The following is a 25,216-nucleotide window of genomic DNA, read 5'->3' as shown; positions in this document are numbered from 1 at the left end:
ACAGTCGATCGTTAACGTAACATTGTTAGCCTAAGCAACAGATGGTCCTTTACATCGGCGACATTTTTTGCTGCCCTTGCCTCCACTTTTGCTGAAAGTGCCTAAGGGAGATAATATGCCCGGGGAGGGGGGGCGGAGGTTAATTTTTGCTGGGTATGTGCCGCTGGCCTCTCAGAGCCCCTACCCCATTATAGTCTATTCTGTGGCCAATGTAGACCCCATGTTAGTCATTTTTGGGAAAATATGTAATTTTCGCGATCCCAACTTAGTCACTTTCTAATTTTACGAACTTACCCATTTTTTAGATTGAATGAAGAACACTTTACTTTTCATCTACAGTACAAACATTCTGGTATGTTTGCTAACCGTAAATACGAAGAACTTTCTTATCCCCAAAAATCCGAAAATGTGCGACCTCATTCTAGTAACTGTATTGAAAATACGACCCTACTATAGTCAGTCTAGTCGTGAAATAGACTACGAGCAGTCTCTCTTTTTTTTTTCGTGGTCCGTCGAGCAAAACGCCCTCGTTTCTCGCGTCTCGCGGCTTCGCCGCTCAACGCTCACGCACGTGCACTCCCCTTGCTAAATCTGAAGAAAAAGAGAGACTGCTCGCAGTCTATATAGTCGTGAAAATGCGACCCCATCCAACGGCACATCCCCATTAGCCTCTTATAAGGAAGTACCCGGCGCCCCCTGGGATAATATGAAATCAGTGCTCTAAAACACTAAGCATTGTTGTCCTTTTCGCTTGATTGATAATTTGTGTAAATTACTTACTCGTTGTTGAAGACCGAGGAGGATGCATTGCTGAAAAAATACGAGAAAGTAAAACTGAATTGAAAGTTGGTTTCAAAACAATAAACCTATTGTAATAAACACAAACGTCAGTGTTATCAGCACGGGGTTTTTATTTGCAGGGCTTTCGGGCGTGACTACCGCTAAAGGTCCTTAACGCGAGCCCCAACCCTTAAATGACCGTAAGTCTACCGTAAGCTTCAGCATTGTTTTCCTTTTCGCCTGATTGATAATTTGTGTAAGCTTACTTACTCGTTGTTGAAAGCAGAGGAGGATGCATTCCTTAATTAAAAAATACGAGAAAGTGAAACTGAATTAAAATGTAATTTCCTTAATTTCACGAGTATACAGTTTGATTACCTATTAATATCATGGGTGACGAACTACGTTAGCAAACGTGAATTTTTGACATGTTTATGGATCGTATCGATCGAGAACTCCATTCTCTTAAATGTTTAGACCTTTAATTTGGCTTAAGTTCAGAATTTTCAAAATTTTCTGACAAAATACTTGTTAGAATCCTTCTTAATGTGCTCTTTCGTGTGTTCAGGTTTTATAAAGCGTCTTTTTGTCCCCTAACATCTTCATTCAAGGCATTTTAAAACTCCGTCGCCATCTTGACCCTGAGACGTACGGAAGATTGCCATGTCAGTTTCGTAATTTTACGTATGAAATTACAAATTAATGCTGAAATTCGCGCCAAAATTAAGGATTAATTCGTCACCTATGATATATATTAAGGTCCTTAACGCGAGCCCCAATTCTTAAATCTACCGTAAACTTCAGCACTGTTTTCCTTTTCGCTTGATTGTTAATTTGTGTAAATTACTTACTCGTTGTTGAAGGCCGAGGAGGATGCATTGCTGAAAAAAATATGAGAAAGTAAAACTGAATTGAAAGTTGGTTTCAAAACAATAAACCTATTGTAATAAACACAAACGTCAGTGTTATCAGCAGAGGATTTTATTTGTAGGGCTTTCGGGCGTGACTACCGCTAAAGGTCCTTAACTCGAGCCCCAACCCTTAAGGCCACCGTAACATCCGATTTTTAAGCCCCTACTTATAAGCTCCCCCATTTATAAGGCCCAGCTGCTAGCTGTAAACAAAAAAATACATCGTGTTATATGCCCTGTTATAAATTGGCCAATTGGTGGCGAATTTACTCTTTTTGGATAAATAAATTGGCCTTTGGGATAAAAGATAAACATACTTTACTTTCTTACAAATAATTATTTAAGCTTAAATTTTGGCATTTAAAATGATGTTTCCTCTCATAATTTTTTATTGAAGTACGATGGACAGTCATTCCAGAAGTGAAGTGTTAAATATTTCATATGAAATTGCGTGATTTTTTTCCTTAAACCCATCACCAATTTGTCAATTATTTAAGATTTTAAGAAAAATGGTCACTTGACATAGCACGTGACTTACCAACACAATATTTGTACTTTAAAATGTTAATAACCGTGAGTTCTTTATGTTTACCAAATTTTAATTCATTTCCTTCCGCTTTGCCGAAGGTTTAGCCAATATAAACCATTTTCCACAGGTATACCCATCTACGGGCTGTTCACAGTCCTCTAGTTTTTCCGTAAGATCGTCGAGATCGAACGCTTTGCGTTACGGGCTGCCATTTTGCATGATTGTCAAAACTACTTAGTAGGGTAATCCTGACGCCCGCCCCCTTGGTACATTTGAAAATCAAGATGGCTGCCATTAACGGTAGGATCAGACGCGCTATAATTTCGGCGATCTCACGAAAAAGATAGGGGACTGTGAACAGTCTAAAACCCATCACATTCAGGCCTACTACTTGATCACACGTCCCTTGTTACTCGCACAACACTTGCATTAGGGAAATATATACAAGAGAGTCATCAGTCTGACATTTAAAAATCTTAATTCCATATAAATGTACAAGAAGGCCTACCAGTGGGGGGGGGGGGTCACGGGCATGTCGGCTGCATTAGCAAAAGATTCACTATCTCGCAGTGCCGGAGTTATTGGCTTAAAACGGTGTATTTTGGTAGTAGCCGTTCCTCCTCGTCTACCTCTGGTCCTCCTAGCAATGCCAGCGGATTTGAAAGTATTCCAAACCGGAGAAGGAAGAGGTTTCATACGCTGATGTTGACAATGGCGCGTAGTTTGAATTACCGGTTCCGCAGCAGATTTTCACCAGCATCGCAGCGAAAGCAGAAAGTTCCTTGAGTAGACCAGCATGGCAGGATTCAGCAGGGCACAAGGAAGCTTCACACCTTAAGGAAAATCAATGGTATGGACTCACAAGGAATAAAATCTAAATAACTGTAGAGAGCTAAAAATAAGCAGCCCGCTTTGGCGCTAATTACATGTGAACGTACGAAAAAGAAAATGATCATAAGAAGTACCCGAAGGTCATACTGAAAACTTAAGGCATTAATCTTTGCAGGTGCTTGACCTTTCGAAAAATAGCGAGTGGTATGTAGCTATAATTGAGGCCTTACATAATTAGCTTAAATTTGATTTATCAAGCATCAACCTGAATAAAAAGAAGCTAAAGAAGCTAAAATGTAGTTCGTTTCTGTAACCTCGCAAGTATCAACATCTTTCTACAAAAGGGTAAAAAAGAATATAATGAAAACCCATTTATCAAAAGGAAAGGACAGTACTTACCTTTCCAGCAAGTCTTTCAGTTATTAAAATGAAAACTTCATCGAAGAAAAGGATTGCGAATCCTTTTAGGGAAAAATAAGTCTTGATCTTGCTCTTGCACTGATACGTTTAGCTTATACACGTCATCTCTAGCTTTCATTGTTGTGATTGAACGAATTAGAGGAAGTTTAAGCAGCGACGTTTTCGAGCGACGCACGTCAACCGGACGTGAGCCTTTTTCTCTTTTTAAATGCCTTGACGATGCCAAATCTGTATTGCTAAGTGACTTTACTCTTACAGAGACGATGTGCCCAAAAATTTGTTCAAAATCATGGCTCAAGATTGCAAAAAGTTCACTTCCGTTCGACTTGCGTCGCTCACAAACGTTGGTGCTTATAAACTCAGCGGCGTTCAGAAATTCGCGCCAAAACCGTCAAAACTCGGGTGCTAAGATCTAGTCTTTCATCGCCCCGTCCGAGTGCGACCGTCTTGGTTTCTGAACATTCGGCTCGATCTAGATCTTTCAGATCCTTGTGCATCGTGCTGTATTTTTTCTCACTGGTTTAATTAATGGATGTGTGAGGGACAAGCATAAAATCTGAACTGAGGTCAGAGTAAAAGAAAACTGCTTCCTACATCCTACATTGAGTCAGTCTCTGTTTATCGATATTTTTTACTGTAAACGAAGCAGATAAAAGCTCAATGCTAAAACGAAGACAAAACATACGTTTAAGTGAGTACTTACGGCTTTCTTTTTTGTCGTTTTGATTACACTGAACAATTTCCTTGCTTTCTTTGATTTAAGCTTTAATGCAGGCACGAATCGAATGCATGCAAGTTAGCTCGTGATAGCACATGTTGGCGGCCAAAATAGTTTTCTGCTGAGTGGTCCTGCTTCTATGCAAATTATGTTAAAGTAATAACTTTCCCACATGTTAAAGTGAATGGTTCTTTTTAATAAAATGTACCTTAATTTTGTATAGGTAATCACATGATTTCGAGTGCAATTTGGAATAAATAAGCACGACTAAATTTTTCAAAGACAAACAAAAGTGCACGATCCCGTAGGGCGAGTGCACTTTGTGGTCTTTGAAAAATTTACAAGTGCTTATTTATTCCAAACTACACGAGAAAAACCATGTGATAACTTATTAATAATATACACGAAAAACATAACTACAACAACAAATTTTGACAGTGCGTGCGTTTTTAGTTCATTCAGCTGATTGGCTGAAACAGACAATTACCTTTGTCAAATTCAAACTTTTTCAAAACCAACGCTTTCAAAATCATTCAGCTTAGAACTTGGAAATATGCAAAGATTGATTTTACATGGTTACCAGCCTCAAAGATAACTCGGTTTACAGTAATCAGCAAAAGTAAGTGTTTGATTATGAGAGCTCGGCGTTTACAAGAAGCATTTACAAAAAGTATACTGCCGTTTTGAAATCAGAAGAACGCATCGAGCAGCCAAAGATAAAAGACACTTGCTGAGTTGTTTAACGACTGTTGAATGTTCATCATTGTCCGTTCTTGTCACCCCATCATAGCTGGATTCATGGAGAAATTTTTAAGATTTAAAACCCGAAAATGAAGGAGGCAATTTGTCTTCTTTCGACGCTGTCATCGATGGGTGAGTAGAGCCACAGTTGTTGTGAAGTCGGAAACTGCCAGTATTAATGTAATATTTGCTTTTTCTCAGCGCTGGGGTTTTCATTATTCCATTTGGCCTATTGCAAGAAAGAGTCATCGTCGCTCTTCTTCGTCGGCTTCATCGTAGTCGTTGAGGAAATGTATACCTCTGTGGCCTGAACTTACAATCATTGCTTTCTTCAGCTTGCTCACTGTTGTTTTTCTTGACGATTCCTAAACTTTTTTCGCACTTTCTTTAGGTTAGTACCATCCTCGGAGACCCAGGGGCAGTTAGTCGGGGCGATAAAATGTTCGTGGTGAAAGTTTACTGTAAGATCGAGACGAGCCCCTGGGCACTTACTGGGCGCGATCCATTCAACCAAAATTTCCGGAAATTTCGGTCCAAAACTCAATGGATCGGTTCGGTCCAACCGGAAAAGTTTCGAAAAAACAGGTCCACCTTTTGAGGTGGTCCTCTTTTCCCGGTCGGACCGGTCTGAATTTTGGTTGAATGGATCGCGCCCACTCTTACCGAACCAGTTCCAGAAGCGTTTGAATTGCCTGCTACTGATTGGCCAGAAAAATGTTTTTCTGGCCAATCAGCGAAGAGAAGCTGCCGGGTGACTCTCGTGTTTTCTTACACGACGTAGTTTTCCTCATCGATCGCCATAGTTGCGTAGCGCGTTCAACGGGGAAAGTTTCTCGAGGAAAGTTTCAGAACAAAATGTTAACAACCCGCAAAATTGCAACCTTTAGCACGGCTACAAGAAAAAAACACTCTCCGATGAGTTTTTAGGGCGGATCTTTCCAAGGTATCGTAATTTTTTATTGCTGATACGATACGCGATACATGACTTTCACTTTCCACTCCTTAATTTGCTCACATTGTCTAGTATACAACGGTAGGCTTACATTTTAGATGTCCATGTTCGTTGCACGACTTCTGAAACTTTCTACAGCGTGAAAATTTCCGTTGCACGGGCCACGCAACTACGTCGATTGATCGTGGGAAATGCCGGCTAGTTGCAGCGCCTTCTTCTTGCTTTCGCTCCAAACTCTTTTCGAAAGTTTTAAGCTTAAAAGTTTACAGCAGTTGACCGTACGAATTCTGCCGAAGTTGATAGTAGTGTTAACTTTAGATTCGAGGGAGACCTCCAGCAAGCGCTTGAAGAAGGCTTGTCTTTGTTTCCGGTGGTACAGTTCAAAGGGAAGCAAAGATTTATTATTGAGAAGATTGTGGAAAGAAGAGATGTTTTTGGGCAATTGATAGAAGAGTTTAACCTTCGAAATGTTGCCTATGAGCTGGGGGGTTTAAAACTCGTTAGATGCTAAAGGTTATGAATTCCCTAGTAATCTATTGGTCATAGTGATTTCACGAGAAATATTGAATGGATGGGGAGCGTTTTCTTTGTTGTACGGAAGCCCGGAATCATTAACTGGGGGATAAGATATTCAGGGCAATGTTCTTTAAGGAGTTTTACCAGAAGGACCCCGTTGCAGGTACATAAAGCTGTTCATTGGTAAGTATGCTGATTTGTTTACTAGGAAGGGTGCTACACTGAATTCACTGTGGGGAGTTCTGAAGGGGTAAAATGGGATGTTGTTGCTCTGGGAAAACGGGATTTAAGTCACTGGCAGGGGGATTCTATCACTGACAATGGGAAAAAAATGTAAAAATGGGAATTGAGGGTTAAACAGTTTCAATGGGATTGATATTCCCCCTTCAGGACCCTCTAAAATGTAAGCCTGGCGTTGTATACTAATACAACGCCAGGCTTACATTTTAGATGTCCATGTTCGTTGCACGACTTCTGAAGCTTTCTACAACGTGAAAATTTCCGTTGCACGGGCCACGCAACTACGTCGATTGATCGTGGGAAATGCTGGCTTGCTGCAGTGCACGCACCTTCTTGCTTTCGCTCCAACCGGACGTATTTTAAATACAGCCGTTGTGTTTGTATAGGTAATAGCATAATTTGTAGTGATATTTGGCATAAATACCACGATTGATATTTCAAAATTGTTATACGAAATTTCACGAGCCGTTAGGCGAGTGAAATTTGAGACAATTTTGAAATATCACAAGTGGTATTTATGCCAAATATCACGAACAAATCATGCTATTATTTGTTTATACTACTACCCACAAAAGGTTTGTAATTTTCACATGTAGGTATTTCAAATTAAGCTGAAATACCACTGCTCTAGGCCAATCAAATTGCAGAAATTTCTCATGTAGTAGTATAAAGTTCGAAATCTCGGTCCGGTTATGTGCTGAATCCTGACTTGTTAATTGAGGTCGATTTTGGCAGGCTGTGTGGGTTTGTTTTTTCGGATAAGTGAAAAAAAAATAAAGGTGGGTTTGCGAAAATGCTTGAAAGTGGTTGGTGTGAAGTTTTGGAGGGTGATACACGTGCAGTGTGTGACACGTGTAGGTATAGAGTTGAGAAATCGTGGAAGGGTGGGATGTCTATATAGATATTTTTGTAGTCACTAAAACTTTACAAGAAGTGAACGCTTTTAAGGAAATTCCAGGGAGAAGAGACCAAGGAATACGGACACTTTCCAAAGATCCAACTTCAGCTCTTGATTTCAAGGACCTGAGTCTCTGGCTTACTAAACCGCATAAGAGAACCTGGGTTAATCTTCACTGTGATTAGAATTATGGCTAATATAGTAGAAATGAATTTTTATTACAAGATATCTTTTGACAAATACATGTATAAAAGTAATTTCACAGAATATGTAATTTTTTTGGAAACTATTTATCTATGATTGGCTTGATGTTTCCCCTTACTGACCTCCTCAAACACATTCACAGTGCCATTGCTTTAACTCCCTTGCAATTGATGGTACAAGATTGGACTTACTTTGAAAAGATAATGCTGCAATATTAACAATTTTCCTTTGGTGCATTTGTTTGATATTTTATAACTTCCCTATCATTTATGATTCTCCTCATATGACAATAATATTCTTCATTGACTAAGTATTTTTAAATCTTTAAAAACCCTCTTCAGAAAGGTAAAAATCTTCATTGTATGGTCACCATTCCACACAGTGTCTCTAAAATACTTTCCACAGAACATAAGTTATTACAATTATCAATTATTGTTTCCTGTAGAATACAATCAGAGAATACAAATTCTAGAATACAAGCAGTGAAGATTTGATTCTTGATTTTCCTGTCACAGATCATCTTGATTTTCTTTAAGCGGACTAACAGTCTTTGGCACTGATGTCGCAACATAAGTGGCTGGGAATGATTCTACTGTTCTCATTACTTTCATCAAAAAGGGAAGGAGTTTTTTCTCTTCTGCAGGTTGTACACTTAATAAAATCTAAAAGAAGAAAGACTTTTAGAATTATCGAAAACTGTAAGAGACAATTTCAGCACAGTTCTCTTTTTTCCAGCGAGTGATGGAAAACAGTTTTTGTATGTTATGTGCAGGTACACCATATGTGTATAACATGCACCTGAATATAATGCGCACCAAGTATACTTGTTGGCCACCTAGTAAAGCAAACCCTTTGGGACAGAAAGAATCAGCAAAAAATACCCCAGCTTAAACGTTTATTAACAAATTAAAATAAAATATTACAGCTTCCTAGTTTATACATAACTCAAGCAGTATTATAAGAAGACATGTGAACTCCAATAATGATGAAGAAACAAAAAATCTCAACAGCGTAAAAATAAAATTAATGTAATGGTATCTGTAGTTCTTTATTATGGGGTGTTTTTCCATTCATAATATGTAAATGTTCAATTGCTCTATTATCTTAAGCAGTCACAAGGCTTACTTCATCAGCTTTCAACTACCAATAAATGGTGACAAAAAGCATGATAATTCTTGTGAAGTGTCTGTAACGGCTTGGAAACTAAAATTTGATAGCATTTTGTTTTGAATAAGGGTATGGGCATGATTTTCAGGTGAACATGCCTAGCGAGCGTAAAAATCGCATCTAGTCTGAGGATTAATGAGAGAGGGAAAATTTTATATATTTAGGCATGACAAAATTCAAGGGAACATTGGTACTTAGAAATAACGTCTCATAGGCATGGAAAAAATGGGTTCATGCCCTCGCAGCCCAAAATTGACCCAGCTAAACTTTGGTCCCAGATCTCTCGCCGGGTTGATAATTAATCCCCAGTTTTTGCTCCTCTGGTTTGGCATGCCGGGCATGCCGATGGTGAAGCTTATGGTGAAGCCAGTTGGTTTGGCATGCCCGGCATGCCAGGCAAGAAATTGGCATGCCCAGCGACACTGATTTTGATGTTCGCTTCAGCATCATATCCTGAGAATCACATATAATCGCCAAATATATCTTAGGGAGCTTGAAGTTACAGGTTTCATGTCTGGCAATAAATGCAGATTATAACAAAAAAAGTCATGTTTGTCACAATGTGTGTCACGGGATCGACTGGCAAAACTGAAGACAGAAGCCTGGATTTATAAATAAAAAGCACAACAAAACAACATTATTCATGCATAAAATAGAATACTTAACTTGCAATCAAAGATTAATCCTTTTATTTCAAACCGATACTGATTTAAATTTGATCGCGGAAAAGCGTCTTAAACAATAAGATAACAAATCTTCTCAGTATAAAATTATCCATGCTTAAGTTTTATCGCGTCGGAATGTTTCCCGGTCAACAGACTGGTGAAAATTAAGCTTACCAGGTCGTTCAAGTCAGTACGAGAGTTCGACGTTCATACTGCAAAGACGTTCTGATTTGGTGAATTTGGACTGCCTTCTCAGAGAGATTTTGCTTATTTTTTCAGTGCGCTTCTTGTCGGCTATGCGAATCTCACAAACTGTTTTACTCCTTGCTGACGATAGTCCTTTGAGCAAAGTCATCTGCGTCATTCGAAGATACCCCGAGCACGCACGACATCGGCCGAATTTCTCAGAAGTGTTTTCGGATGACGATGAATCTAGTTTGTTGTAGCGTGGCAGTTGTGGCGTCACGATGTCGTCATGTCTCTTCGCACTTGTTTGTCTTTTTTTTCTGCGGTGCATGGTTGAGATGTTGGTGAATGCTGGACAAGAAATGGATTCTGCGAGAGACTGTAAGTACAAATTTAGTATTAATTTGGTAAAGAAAAAGCCTGAATACCGAACAAATCCCGTGAATTATCCTTTTGGCATTCAGTTCATCTTGCTGTTGAGCATGCCTAAGAACTCCGGCATAAGTGGTTGTCAACTCGTTCACTTCGGATTGTTTCTGTTTGTATGTCTTGTAATCTTCTTCTGCTGCTAAGAAGACTAGAGAAAACTTCAAAAATATAGAAACCAAAGCTAAAAAAAGTCAGATCTAATTTTATACCTCGAGTATAATTATTTTTGGCACCTACGGTCATATTTTTTCACTGTACTGGTAAAGTTACTTATTTTTGCTGCATAGTTTGACTGTTGTTTGAAAGACAATCAAACGGATATTACAATCACTTTTGGAGACAAAATAAAATATCCGTAAATCAAATGCCAAGATCAGATTTGGATTTCGCTTTAAAAAAATGAACATGCTGCAGGTGTCAATGCAAAGTTGTAAACAACTCAATATAAGCAGTCTGTGAATGTGTGTTTAGGTCCACAAAACTAATTTTTCTTTTGGACATCTCATCCAAGCAAAGTCTTAAGGCTTACATTGCTTGTCTACGAGTGTACTACAAAAAGCTTTGCTACAGTAAGCCTCTGAGAGGCGATTCTGGTAAATTTATAGGACGCTAAAATGCAAATAATTCTAAGCTTAAACAACCTGGCTGCGGGTCCGACTTTTGAATTACAAAATGTTCACGTTTGCCGGCTCTACTTTAAATGAACATGGTTTTTGAAATGATTTTGTACTATTTTAACCCGAAAATTATGATTGGGTCATAAAGCTTTTAAAACGGACGAAAACTAAGCTAATAAACATGTTCAATGTAAAAAACTAAGATTTAGTCGCTTTTTCAACTTTGCTTTGTGGGCCGAAAAATTTACCTTTACGCAAAAACAAAAGCAAACATTGAGGCTTTTATTCGACATATTTTCTGAGAATTTTATCTGATCAATTTAATGTCACTGGCATTGTTTTCGTAAAGGAATTTTCCTAATTATATGAGCTTTTAATTTAATAATTTTGATACTCTATATACTTCTCATTTGATAGCTTCACTTTTTTATCCACCGATTGAGAAACAAATTCGCTCTCGTTAAATCCTATTTTATGACCTATTTATTAGAACTCTAGGTAACATACGAAATGATGTAACCGGTCAGACTTTAACCTTTGGTCTTAATTTATTTTTTCTTCGCAACCCCTAATCAGTTGACGGGCTGCGAGAGAATATCGCCACAAAAAGATGCGAAAAAGTTTTCGCTGAGTTTCCTTTACATATTCCGGCTTTATATGGGTCTACACCTTACCTACTTAAAAATGAAACTATTGTTCAATTAAGTGTCAGTCAAACTCGGTATAATCTTGAATTGCAAATCCAAATGCAAAGGTTTATTTCGCAGTAGAAGAGCGTGTAAACATCATGAACAGCGCAATGTAAATTGGCAAATGTGAAACCACGTTTCTTTCACTTTATTTACCATGCATTTAGCTCAATTGCACACTCTTGTGAAATTAGCCTCAGACAATTAGTTGCGACCTTTAACAGACTCAACAAGCCAGTATGAAAATATCTTAAGAGAAGCTGAGCTCTACATGTTCTATTTCTTTTTTTTTATTTTGCCCTTTCATGTGTTAACATTCCATTTCTTTTTTGTTACAGGTAACTTCCAGACATGACGAGGAGATAATTACTTTTCTAGAGAGCAATTCTTTGATATTGTCAGTTATTACTGACTTACTTTAAGTTAAAAACAAAGAACACAGACACTGGTAATGACACAAAAACATTAATCCCTGGCAAGCCTACAAAACAAGAAAGAGGAACTCAGACTCCTTATCAAAATGTGACACAAGACAAAAACAGCTTTTCTAACGTAGGGAAAAATGCGTTAGAGAGATTTGTAATTGCAACGTTATATTCAAGCACACTGCATTGTCAAACATCATAATTTACTGAATAATGAACAGTGATTTTGGGGCTTAGCTCAGTTTGTAATGAACTTTGAAAGATATTCTATAACCTTGTATTTTTAAAAGCTTTCATGGAACATAGATGCATTTTATTATACAATGAAAATAGTCTCTGTCTCTCTTTTTACAGATTTCAGTCAGTTCCATTTTATTCGCAATATGAAATGGGAATCCTATTAAAGACTCATTAAAAGGGGTGAGGAGTTTTCACAATCCCCCAACAGGTCATCTCCACGATGATGCTGTTTTATTACTACGGCAGAATCCCTCAGGGTTTTACTTTCTTGTGAAAATTAGAGCTTTTGTTATTTAAACTTCGCTGGGACAACCAAATCTATGAAAATGAAAGGAATAGCAATGACGTCATCGTGTAACCGTACATCAAAAGATAAGAATTGTGATCTGTTTAGTTTTTTTTTTTTAGCCAGGCTTAAAATATCTGTAGATTCAAGGAATTATAACCTTTGCGTCGAGAGCATGCCAGAGACCGATTTTGGCATGCCCGGCATGACCCAGATTATGGCACGCCCGGCATTCCAGAGAATTTAGCATGCCGGGCATGTCAGAAAATTTGGCATGCCCGGCATGCCGGAGATTTTGCTGGGTATGAATTACTTATTACTAGAACCTAGGCTTCTCGCGGCCTGGGTGAGAAGGTCACAGAAAAACAGAACCTCAAATTATGCTTACAGGGCATGCGAAATTCTGTTGCATGCCAATTTCAATGCAAAACCACTCTGGGGCCACCCCCTCTATTACCAGTGAGCAAATCATTGACGATAGGCATGGGGAAAATCCTTGCATGCTAACCAACATTGAAAACGTAGCAGAAATGTCCTCAATTGCTGAGTCATGCCCAAGGGGGGCTTTAAAATACAGAATTTCCTGACACGGATGAGGGAATTTTCTGTAAACAGCATGTGATCATGCCGGCTAGGACGTATTGCCTCCGTATTGCCCCTTTTTACAGCTAGCTAGGCTCATTTTTAGGTTCCAAGGCCTGAAATGACGAAAAATTCATGCCCTAAATGTAAAAAGTCCAAAAACGTCCTCGAAATTTTAGTTTCCAAGCCGTTCTGTCAGCTTTTAGACATAAGATTACTGAGCATCCTTGAATAAAAGCCAGATCTACTGTTAAGTATAATGAGGGTCCTGAAGGGGGGATATCAATCCCATTGAAACTGTTTAACCCTCAATTCCCATTTTTACATTTTTTTCCCATTGTCAGTGATAGAATCCCCCTGCCAGTGACTTAAATCCCGTTTTCCCAGAGCAACAACATCCCATTTTACCCCTTCAGAACTCCCCACAGTGAATTCAGTGTAGCACCCTTCCTAGTAAACAAATCAGCATACTTACCAATGAACAGCTTTATGTACCTGCAACGGGGTCCTTCTGGTAAAACTCCTTAAAGAACATTGCCCTGAATATCTTATCCCCCAGTTAATGATTCCGGGCTTCCGTACAACAAAGAAAACGCTCCCCATCCATTCAATATTTCTCGTGAAATCACTATGACCAATAGATTACTAGGGAATTCATAACCTTTAGCATCTAACGAGTTTTAAACCCCCCAGCTTATAGGCAACATTTCGAAGGTTAAACTCTTCTATCAATTGCCCAAAAACATCTCTTCTTTCCACAATCTTCTCAATAATAAATCTTTGCTTCCCTTTGAACTGTACCACCGGAAACAAAGACAAGCCTTCTTCAAGCGCTTGCTGGAGGTCTCCCTCGAATCTAAAGTTAACACTACTATCAACTTCGGCAGAATTCGTACGGTCAACTGCTGTAAACTTTTAAGCTTAAAACTTTCGAAAAGAGTTTGGAGCGAAAGCAAGAAGAAGGCGCTGCAACTAGCCGGCATTTCCCACGATCAATCGACGTAGTTGCGTGGCCCGTGCAACGGAAATTTTCACGCTGTAGAAAGTTTCAGAAGTCGTGCAACGAACATGGACATCTAAAATGTAAGCCTACCGTTGTATACTAGACAATGTGAGCAAATTAAGGAGTGGAAAGTGAAAGTCATGTATCGCGTATCGTATCAGCAATAAAAAATTACGATACCTTGGAAAGATCCGCCCTAAAAACTCATCGGAGAGTGTTTTTTTCTTGTAGCCGTGCTAAAGGTTGCAATTTTGCGGGTTGTTAACATTTTGTTCTGAAACTTTCCTCGAGAAACTTTCCCCGTTGAACGCGCTACGCAACTATGGCGATCGATGAGGAAAACTACGTCGTGTAAGAAAACACGAGAGTCACCCGGCAGCTTCTCTTCGCTGATTGGCCAGAAAAACATTTTTCTGGCCAATCAGTAGCAGGCAATTCAAACGCTTCTGGAACTGGTTTGGTAAGAGTAAGTGCCCAGGGGCTCGTCTCGATCTTACAGTAAACTTTCACCACGAACATTTTATCGACCCGACTAACTGCCCCTGGGTCTCCGAGGATGGGTTAGTACCAGCTACGGATACTTTCATTATGTTAGTTATGATGTCTTCGCCCATTGGTTTAGTTTGAACCAAATGTTTAAATTTTCGGTTTCGTTTGCTACTGAGGTAGAAAAAAAAAAAAGACCATCGCATGGATGATTTAATAGTGGTCTTCGCTGGACATAAGACTTAAAGAGAGCAACCGGACACCTGTCTCCTCCAACAAACAACGTACGTGACTTGAAATCCCTGTTGTTATCATGGAAAACTTGAATGTATCCTTGTTCATTGAAATGCCTGAAAAGTGTAGCTGTTCTGGCTTGCGTGTGGTTGCCACTGTTTTTGGTCTTCATGTTTTACTTTAGCGTAGTCTGTTATAAGTAGCTTGTTTAGTTTCTCTGGCTCATTTTCCTCGACTTTGTTGACGGTATTTTTCTTTTTTCAATACATTTAGACAGAAAGACGTACTTTTTACTGTTCGGGTTTTTGGAATATATATTTTTTATATCAAGGCATGTGTTCAAAACAAGGCCCAACTCTGCGCGAGCTCTGCTTGCATTTCCGGTTACGCACTTTCCGATAAGGAACAGAATTAAAATATAAACAAACAACTGTGTTGGATAAATCTGGCCACGGTTGTGGCAGGTTTAATGAAATCAAAGCTAACAGAATCATAACACATCGATATATGTAAACCGATTAACCTACTGAATAAAAAATAGGGCGACAAAAATCCGCCACAAACTACAAAACTAAATATTTAAGAAAAGGAAAAAAGAAGAAATAGGAAATACCGTGAACAATAATAACCCGCAGGCAGGTGAAAGGGGAGGAGGAGGGAAAGATTTTGCTCGAGATCTGACCAAGTTGATGACGAGGGAGAGAAGGAAGAATTACTGGGAAAATACCTCGATATACCTACTTAACCCTGACACCGCCCTATAACCTAATTGGCTAGATTTGCGGTACCTGGTACAGCCTGACCTAGCGAGTTATCATGTGAGTATCATGCCTTGCCATAAATTACATTATGTCTGCCATAATGTCTAGTTTTTAACTTTTCTATTGTTGTTTTGCGTACAAAATCAAATCGTTGTTTGCTGAAAACCATGGCCATTTTCTTAAATTTTGTTGTTAAAACAGCTCTAAACTGATTGGTTCTAGGTGTTTACTTTTGTGTTTTCAGCCAATCAGAAACCATATGTAGTTTGCACTCGTGTTACAGAAGAACTGCACTCCTTTCTCAGCCAATCAGAATTGAGCAATTTTTTCGTGTATATTATTATGCCTCCTAAGCTATTCTGAAATACATGGGGCAGTTGTAATTTGTAATAACAGATTTTCTGTAATCATTTTTAATTTGTGTATTTTTTGTATCCTTCCTCTGACTATTGTATTAAAACGGTATTAACGAAATGATTCCTTTTTGTATGTGCTGGTTTTGTCGTTAATGCTTTACATGAATGTTGTATAGCTTTTATATGCAAGTTATTGTTCCGACTATAAAATTACTGTACATGATATAAGATATAATAACGGTAACAAAATTCTTGAAAGATCCTGTGCTTTACACACAAAATCAAATAGAATCTCAAAATCACATCTTAAATTTTGTTATAGGATTAATTGGTAACAGAACCTTGAGTAGTCCAGTTGGGTCTGTAATCATACAGTTACTCGTGATTAAAGAAATTGGACGAACACGATTCTGTTTATATCACTTATATGAATGACTACCAACTGAATTGGACTCCACTCATTTGAGCCGCATGCATATGTCAAGTATCTGCTTTCAATGTACTGTTACTCGCTGGCATTGAGCGATAATCCACATCAACAACGTTCAATAGTTTGTTTTAATTTTGAACACTAACTCTCTGGTAGCATGAATCCAGTAATACAACTACATTGGCAAGATATGTAAAAAATTATTCAAATTTAAGTCGCGCAGAACTCTTCCTTTAATAAATTCAGGGTTTCATTCAGGGTTAAGTAGACAAGTCATATAGTTTCTGAAATATTGCCGCAATGTTTTTTTATTATTATTATTTCATCCATTCCAAATAGGCCAGCATTATGTAACTGAAGGAACAATGGTTTTTATGTTGGGACCAAAGATAAGCTTATCAGTAGATAACAGGTAAGGAGCGGCATTGCGATAAGCAGTTCTCTGGGTGGTCTCTGCGGTCTATTACACGGTCTTTTATTTGTCACGTGGAGAGACATCAGCTATCTAAAGGCTGCGACAAGTACGTTCTTCCCCTTTTTCTGCGAACAAGCTCAGCGAGCACATCTCTGCGAAAGTGAAAGTCTATCGCAACTCATTTTTGTTCCCAGTTTATCAGGCAAGTTTCATCATTTTGTCCTGTTTTTTATTTTCGTCTTATTGTTGTTGGGTACATGGCGCCACCTCAAATTTTAATCTTGGGACACTCCTTTATTCGTCGTCTTGCTGGGTTTTTGCAGAAAAGGGGGCACGAACACCTCATGGCCAAACTCTCATCTCTAGGGTTCATACGTTTTCATGGTGTAGGTGGCCGCACAATTGCGAAGGTTCGGAAGTTTGATTTAGGCATAATTCGACGTCTAAGTCATGATATTATAGTCTTGGAGTTGGGTTCTAACGACTTAACCAAACTGCCGGCACAAACCGTCGGTTCGGAGCTTGAAACTTTAGTGCGATATCTGCACGACGAGTTTAATGTGAAAAGCATTGCATTATGCCAAGTTATTCGGCGGCACTCCCCTCAGTGTACTGCGTATAATTTAAAAGTTACCAAACTTCATTTGTATCTTAAGGCTGTTCTCGAACCAATACCTTACTGCTTGTACTGGAAACACAGGGGTTTCTGGAACTTCCGGGAAAACATTTACTTGCCGGATGGAGTTCACTTAAATGATTTAGGCAACTTAAAGTTGTTTCGAAGTATCCGGGGTGCAGTCATTAAGGCCTCAGGCCTAGTGGGCTTATAATTTCACGATTTTATGAATACCTAAGTGCATACTTATGTCGTTGTAATATACAGTGACGAGTGAGGCGTTTTTCTCTTATAGTCTGACTAGTGCCAATTTTACTTATGAGTTATCGGTGCCCGACACATGGCGTAATTAGTGTACTTATTTTTTGGCGGCTATCACGATAGTGTGCCCAGTGCACTCGGGCCATTATAGGACCTTAGTCCTCAATATGTCCATGCACCATATCCTCTTTATTTTGTTTGTCGCTTGAGACAGGCCTGTCAGAATTTTTGCCTCAAGTCACATGTTAATTTTGTGATATAGTGATACCCGACACATAATTTTTGCGCCCGGTGAACCTTGGTGCGCCTATCTCTATTATTGTGTGTCCATGTATCATATATCCACAATTTTCCTCTATTGCATTCGATCCGTTGCGTACACCACAATTTGGCCGGCTGACTGCAACCCGTTTTTACTCTCTTTTCTATTCTTTGTTTAATTACTTATGTTAGTGGTCTTAGTCATGCGTTACTGGTCATTAATGTTGTGCGGTTTATTTAAGTCATGCCTCCTAAGAGAAAATCAGCTAGACAGGCGGGTAGGTCAGCTGCCAAGATCACAAAACGAGCGACCCCATCCTCTAGTGCCTCGAGTGACCTGGCCGAGGTTTCAGCAGCGCAACAAACAGCTGAATCTGTGAACATCATTGACTTAACGAGCGTGGTCACATTGGCAGTGACGGAGGCCCTGCAAGCTGTTGCAGTTGGGCAAACGACCCCATTATCCAGTCCCCCCACGGTTAACCCAAGTCCTGGGCCTGTAGATGCCTCAGCCACAGTGGAGACCGCCACAGCTGCCGAGATAGCCAGCATTTCATCCCTGTCGGCGGGTATATCAATATCGAATTCCAATGACAAACCTAGTGAAGTGAACTTCACGAGCGTAGCAATTGATTTGGAGGCACGGGTGTCGGCTAAGCTCAAGGCAAAGATCTGGGCCGATGAATACATTGATTTTGGGGCGCTACTATCGTCTTTTCCCGACGATGATAAATTTATTCTCTCTTTTAACAATGACGGAAAATCGCCAAGTCTTTGCCTCGAGCCATCCAAACCAAAGCCTAAGGTTTTATCCTTGGGGCAATGGCAGACGGCCTTTAACACCTTTGTGGCTGTTTATACAGTTAAATACCCGCTAAAGGTTGCGGCTTTGCTTAAATATTGTGAAGTTGTCAGAGATATTGCTAATAAGTCGGGAAACTGGCGTTATTACGACCAGCAATTCCGTTATTTGCGTCAAACAAATCCAGAGAAATTTTCCTGGGACAGGGTAATGTGGGAACTTTGGAATCAGGCCATTCACGTAACATCAAAATCTCCACCGGATAATACACGGAATAAAAAACCCCAAACCTGGCCATTTCTGTCCTTTCCAAAAGGTGTGTGCTGGAAATTTCACTCCGGCGAATTCTGTGCCGGCTGTCGATTCAAGCACACGTGTTTTAAGTGCGGTGTCACGCATCCCGCAACTCAGTCTCATGCCAAGCCCAGTGTCCAGCAGTATCCTCAAGTGGAGAGGACAGAAAAGGATCCGCCCCACTTAAATTGCGGTCCAACTCCAGTAAAGTCGCACAGGCTTGAACCGCTCCTTAGAGGGTATGATCTGGCCATAGCGACTTATATCGTAAATGGCTTTCGTTTTGGTTTTTCTATTCGATATTTTGGGGATAAATTCAACTTTCGATCAAAAAATCTAAAGAGTGCTTTTGAAAACCCACGGGAAGTTACTGATAAGCTTAATAAGGAGGTATTGTCAGGACGAATAATTGGTCCTTTTGACACGCCTCCCTTTGAGAATTTTCGAATTTCCCCTCTTGGCCTGGTTCCTAAAAAAGCTCCTAGGGAATTCCGTCTCATACATCACTTGTCTTTTCCGGAAGGTTCTTCTGTAAATGACGGCATTCCTAGGGAGCTATCTTCTGTACATTACGCTACTATAGATGACGCGATTAAGAAAATCAGCTCATTAGGTGCTGGGTGTTTCCTTGCAAAAACTGACATTAAGTCGGCTTTCCGCATAATACCTCTCCACCCTCGAGATTTTGACTTGCTCGGTTTAGAATGGGAGGGTAAATTCTATTTTGATCGTTGCCTTCCAATGGGTTGTTCGTCTTCGTGCAACATATTTGAGACATTTAGCACGGCGCTCGAATGGATTGCCACAGCCAAATTACAAGCTTCCGCTGTCATACATATCTTTGACGATTTTCTGTTTTTAGCACCTTCGCGAGACAAGTGTCATATGGATTTAGATAACTTTATCAAATTGAGCAACGAGGTCGGAGTGCCTATCGCAGATGCCCGGGGGTGGTACTTTAGGAATTTCTGGGTGGGGATGTGCCGCTGGGACCCTGGAACCCTTAACCTATAACAGAGCTAGTTCAGCTGAATTTTGCTACCCTATACTAGAGTAAACTCCCCAAATCACCCTATCTTAGAGTAGCTAATTCCCTTGTCTAGATAAAATCTTCAACCAACTGATCATTTTCCTGAAAAATGATACCCTATTCTAGACCCAAACACTCTCATTTATATACCCTATCCTAGAGTAAACTGCCTGAAAACCATACCCTTCACAGCGGCACATGCCTGTATAGCCCATATATGGCAGTGCCCCCCCCCCCCCCCCCCGGGCGCAGATGAGAAAACCGTCGGTCCCGCGACCTGTTTACAATTTGCTGGGATCACTCTTGACACAATTAACATGCACGACCATTTGCCGGAGGATAAGCTCGCACGTTGCCGGGGGTTGTTTTCGGAATTCTATAACAAACACAGTGTAACCCTCAAGGAACTGCAGTCGCTTATAGGGTTATTGAATTTTGCGTGCTCGGTTGTCCTTCCCGGTCGTGCTTTTCTCCGCAGAATGATTGATCTGACTAAAGGTGTGCGTAAGCCCTATCATCACATTCGTCTCACGAGACAGTGTAAGGAGGACATTTTGTTATGGCTCAATTTTCTAAATTCGTTTAACGGGAAATCTTTTTTTCTTATCTGCGAAGTGGCTCACATCTAGTACCATTAAACTTTATACAGACTCGGCGGGCTCTCTAGGCTACGCCGCAGTCCTAGGGAAACGTTGGTTTTACGGACATTGGCCGGATAGTTGGAAATCTCTGAATATAACCATACTAGAGCTTTTTCCTATTGTTTTGGCAACCGAGATTTGGGGCGACATCATGCGCAATCATTGCATTGTTTTCTTTTCGGACAATCACGCTGTGGTCGATATCATCAATAAACAGACCTCCCGTGAACCAAATATCACGGTCTTAGTTCGCAGACTCGTGCTAAATTGTCTCAAATATAACATTCTTTTCAAATCTAAACACATACAAGGCATTTTAAACCGAGAATGTGATTTACTTTCTCGCTTACAGGTAGACAAATTCAAGCTTCTTGCGCCACACGCGGACGTTCAACCCACCCCGGTTCCGAGTAGCCTACTACCGCAGAATTGGAAGCTAACTTAAAACGCTTAATGCACTCTGCTATATCACCGGGGTCACGCAAAACGTACGAACAAGCATGGAATCATTTCTTAGATTTTTCCACCCGATACTGTGGCACAGCTTCCCCACAGCTTCCACTGAGTGTCAGTGATATAGTACTTTTTGTGGCCTATTTGTCGGCCAAGAAATTGGCACCTTCTACAATTTCGACTTACATTTCCGCATTGAGCTATGTCCATAAAATTGGATCTTTCTCTGATCCCACCAAAGCATTTGTTGTACACAAGATCATGACTGCTCAAAGCAGGCTCAGCTCGAAACCGGACATACGGTTGCCTATCACTCGCTCTATCTTACATAAATTGGTGCAGGATTTAAATCAAACCATCACGCCCGCCTATCAGATTTTATTATTCCCAACAATGTTTCTCTTGGCTTTTTATGGATTTTTTCGAGTGGGTGAACTAACGATCAAGACCCCTGAGCGGCGACATTCCGTTCTCCAGTTTCAGTCACTGTCTTTTCTAAAATCACGCAATGAAGTACAGGCCGCCAAACTTGTCATCACGGATTATAAACATAACACAACCGGGCGTCCTTTTTCCATAATTATTCACCGAGAATTGACCGTATACTGCTGTCCTGTTGAGTTTTTACTACGCTGGTGCCGGATGACAGAATCCAATTCTGGTCCACTTTTTTGCCCAGCTGACGGCTCAGCCGTCAAAACGGAGGTCTTTACGCGGCAGCTCAAAGGAGCCCTTGCCTTTTGTGATTTAGACTGTTCCAGTTACAAATCGCACTCTTTTCGCATTGGTGCAGCAAGTCTGGCAGTAGAAAACGGCATGTCTGACGCGCAGATTCGGGGTCTTGGTCGTTGGAAATCCGATGCATTCAAGTTCTACATACGATCGCCAACTGCGTGGGCAAATTAGGTTCGTTTTCGGTTATTGCACTCACGGGCTGGTAACCTGTTATAACGACCAAATAATCAGTTTTCGACAGGCATGGGCTGGAGAACTGCCTGGTGTTCCCAAAGATATTATATTTAAGGTCAGTATCATTCAAAGTCATCGCTCGCGGCAGGCATGGGCTGGAGAGACGACTTTATTTTTATTCTTACTATACAGACCGGAAACACGTCAGAGATTGGCCAGGTATTTCTGATGTATGGACTGGCGTTGTTTTTACTTCGTAATTTTTGTTTTGTCTTGGGCCTTTTTCGTCGGTTATGTTTTTACGTTTTCCTCAATGCTTGTAGGAGTAATCGGCTCTCGGCAGGCATGGGCTGGAGAGCCGATTACCATTATTCTTATATCAGACCGGCAACACATCGGAGGTTGGCCTGGTGTTTTCTAATGTCTGACTCGCCATTTGTTTTTGTGCTTGGTGTGCGTGCTCGGCCTTGGTGGGGTTTGCCACAAAGTGTGGATGTTGGCGTAATTTGCCCCCACCTAATTTTTTCCTGAGTTGAAATGTCATAGTGATTTATAATTTCGCTATAACAGTGTGCTATTGTAATCACAACTTGTTAGTGATTTTTGTCAATTAAACGCCACTTAAGTGGCCATTAAAATCCAGCACGATCTCTGTATTTAATGGCAGTAAGCGAAGGCCGTCGCATGCACACAAAATCGCTACGACGTATTATTAACCTGTTGAAAGGGCGTCCCAATATAAATCTCTTTATTCTGATTACGGCACTCTATGAATGGACACTGGACTTTCTTAGGACAGCCGACGAAATAAATCAGTAGGTCACAATAAAAACAAAGCGTTCTTTAACACAAGCCAATAAAGTCATGCACGTGAATCGCATTTTCCTTTTGTTACTGTTTAGGGTATACAATATTTAAAAAATGAAAGCTATTAAAATTGTGTTTCGGTCGTTTTGTTTCACATCGTTGTCTTCCTTTTGTTTCAACGTGAAGAGTAATGCTAAAATAATAATAATAATAATAATAATAATAATAATAATAATAATAATAATAATAATGCACTAAGTTTACTATTATTCACAACTACTACTACCAATATTAACAATGATGTGAAAGGTTTGAACCCAGGAGTCATTTCAAAAGTAGGTTGAGTTTGATCGTCCGGGTGAACGTAGTCCTGAATAGGACTGTTGTTGCTCACAGTGACTGACGTTCCGACGACCTGTGCGGTAGTCATCTTCAGAGTGAAAGTGAGTTGTATCACGTCAGTTGATGGTATTATACTCAGGTTATTGAACTGATTGGTCATCAGTTCGGGAGTATGCCAGTTTTGGAAGAAGCGAAAACAATGGTTACGTCACCAACCATAACATGATCACCATGGCGATGGTCATTTTCAAAACATACAAAATGGCGGACAAGGGAGTGGAGAAGAAAGAGTATTGACCAAAATTCTCGTTTATTCTTGTTTTATCGAGCCTTTTATTGTCTTTTCGTTACTATGAATTGGGAAGTACCTTGAGGACAGGGAGTAACTATTCTTGCGCTATAGTTCTTCGCTTATCGCGCGCTTAGTAGGCACTGCGTACTCACTTCGTATGTAATCAGTACATCGAAAATAGGTAAGCACGCTAACAAGTTTGTGCCTATTTATTTCATTATTTTTTTATATCATAAGGAAAAAAGAATGCTTTGGAAACAACTAAAAAGTGAGTTGTTCTATAATTCATTTCCGTATGTTTGCTTTCACAGTAAGTGTTAATGTAATTTTTCCCGTTGCTTCTGTTTCTCTCCCGCGAGTTAGCGACTGGCCGGAGAAGACGGCTGTAATCAAGGTTATTGTTTTGGTGCAAGCGAGTCATTTCTGAGTAAAATATCTGTTTTTCGAATATGATGTTCTGTTGGTTTATTTCTTGAAGCGGTTCCGTCCAGGTATACAACAGGTTTACAAGGGATTTCTGAGGGTATTGTGCCCGCGTTTTCTTCTTGAAAACCCCCAAAGTGAAAATCTTACTTATCATCCCTGATCATTTTTTTTTTGTCCCGCTTCAAAAAAAACCTATTGCTTTCAATTATTCCACTTTCTGAAGTTCACTTATTATTTGGTCAAGCTAAACAAATGCAAGAGGCTCTTAAGAATTTAATATACATATTGGAGAACTAAGAATTATGCTTGTTACATGCTTTTGGAGCTATTGATTAAAATGGGATACTATAGTCTTGTAGTCCACCGCATTTGACCAGAGGTCAGAGATCAACAAGTTTATGGTTTGTTATAAAATATCCTCTTGTATGGGATTTGATGTTACATCCGAATAATACTAAATTATGTTTTTAACTCTGGGGTTGCCTTTAAACCAAAGGCATTGTAACTTTGAGGAGCACTCTTCTCCAAGTCTTCTCTGTGGGGACCCTCAAACAATTCTATTAGACAAGGTTTGGCCCAAAATAATAATGATTACTGCACTTGGCATGGACACAACATAAGTTTTCCAAAGTTCTTTTTCATAACCGGTTCTTCATGTTTCTATTGAACAGCACTTTCAAGAAAACAAAGCTCACACATCAGAGTAAAGATACAATAAAATTTATTTATTGTTACATTTTGTTTTTTGTAAATAAACATTTTATTTTAGGACCTGACAGTTAATTCTTTCCGTATGACTGTTTTTGATTCTGACCTGCATGACTCGCTGCTATGGCTCACTGGCTTGCATATTATACACACTCTTTTATCTCAAAATCTTGTTTTTTTAACACCTTCTTGGACATGAAAACCAAAAACCAAAACTCAATTGATATAATGAAGACAGTAGCAGCTGACATCGATTTTCAAAAGTTATCTTGTGAGATGTCTCTCATGTATTATTTATTAGGGAGGATGATTTGTAGAAGACGATGCATTAACATAGATGCTTTTTCATCAAGAGAATCTCAATAATTTAGGATTTATTCAAATACACACATATTCGATATTATGACATCAAATGTGGGCTTATTGCTCATGCACAGGGATTGATGGGGGAGAGTGTGGCATTTATGACCTTTTGCACAGCACAGTGACTGAACATATTATGTATTTGGCATCTGTAAAGTATAAACAATATTTGACGCAAGGGACTGAACATTATGTAGAGAAAATCTTCACAAGCCTCCACTTCCATGACTCCTTCCTCATCTATCTCCTTTTATAAAGCCCCTTGAATAAAGGCCACAGTCTCTTCTATGGTTGCATGGT

At 39.7% G+C, this 25,216-nt stretch overlaps 1 protein-coding gene and 1 long non-coding RNA gene across 2 annotated transcripts in view; one reads left to right on the top strand and one right to left on the bottom strand.

Annotated features, from left to right (window-relative positions):
• LOC140949909 (uncharacterized) overlaps positions 1-25,216 on the bottom strand; it is a 192,482-nt gene that overhangs the window by 46,711 nt on the left and 120,555 nt on the right. Inside the window, exon 10 of the mRNA XM_073399058.1 lies at positions 1,632-1,661. Coding sequence (XP_073255159.1) covers positions 1,632-1,661 — 30 coding nt within the window. The remainder of the gene's footprint in view (positions 1-1,631; positions 1,662-25,216) is intronic.
• On the top strand, positions 9,991-12,248 carry LOC140949801 (uncharacterized). Its single transcript, XR_012167118.1, has 2 exons — positions 9,991-10,139; positions 11,832-12,248. It is a non-coding gene; the product is annotated as an uncharacterized lncRNA (long non-coding RNA).

Source organism: Porites lutea, chromosome 10, assembly GCF_958299795.1.
Source record: "Porites lutea chromosome 10, jaPorLute2.1, whole genome shotgun sequence".
Lineage (NCBI taxonomy): Eukaryota > Metazoa > Cnidaria > Anthozoa > Scleractinia > Poritidae > Porites > Porites lutea.
This window is presented reverse-complemented; position numbering and strand designations above follow the sequence as displayed.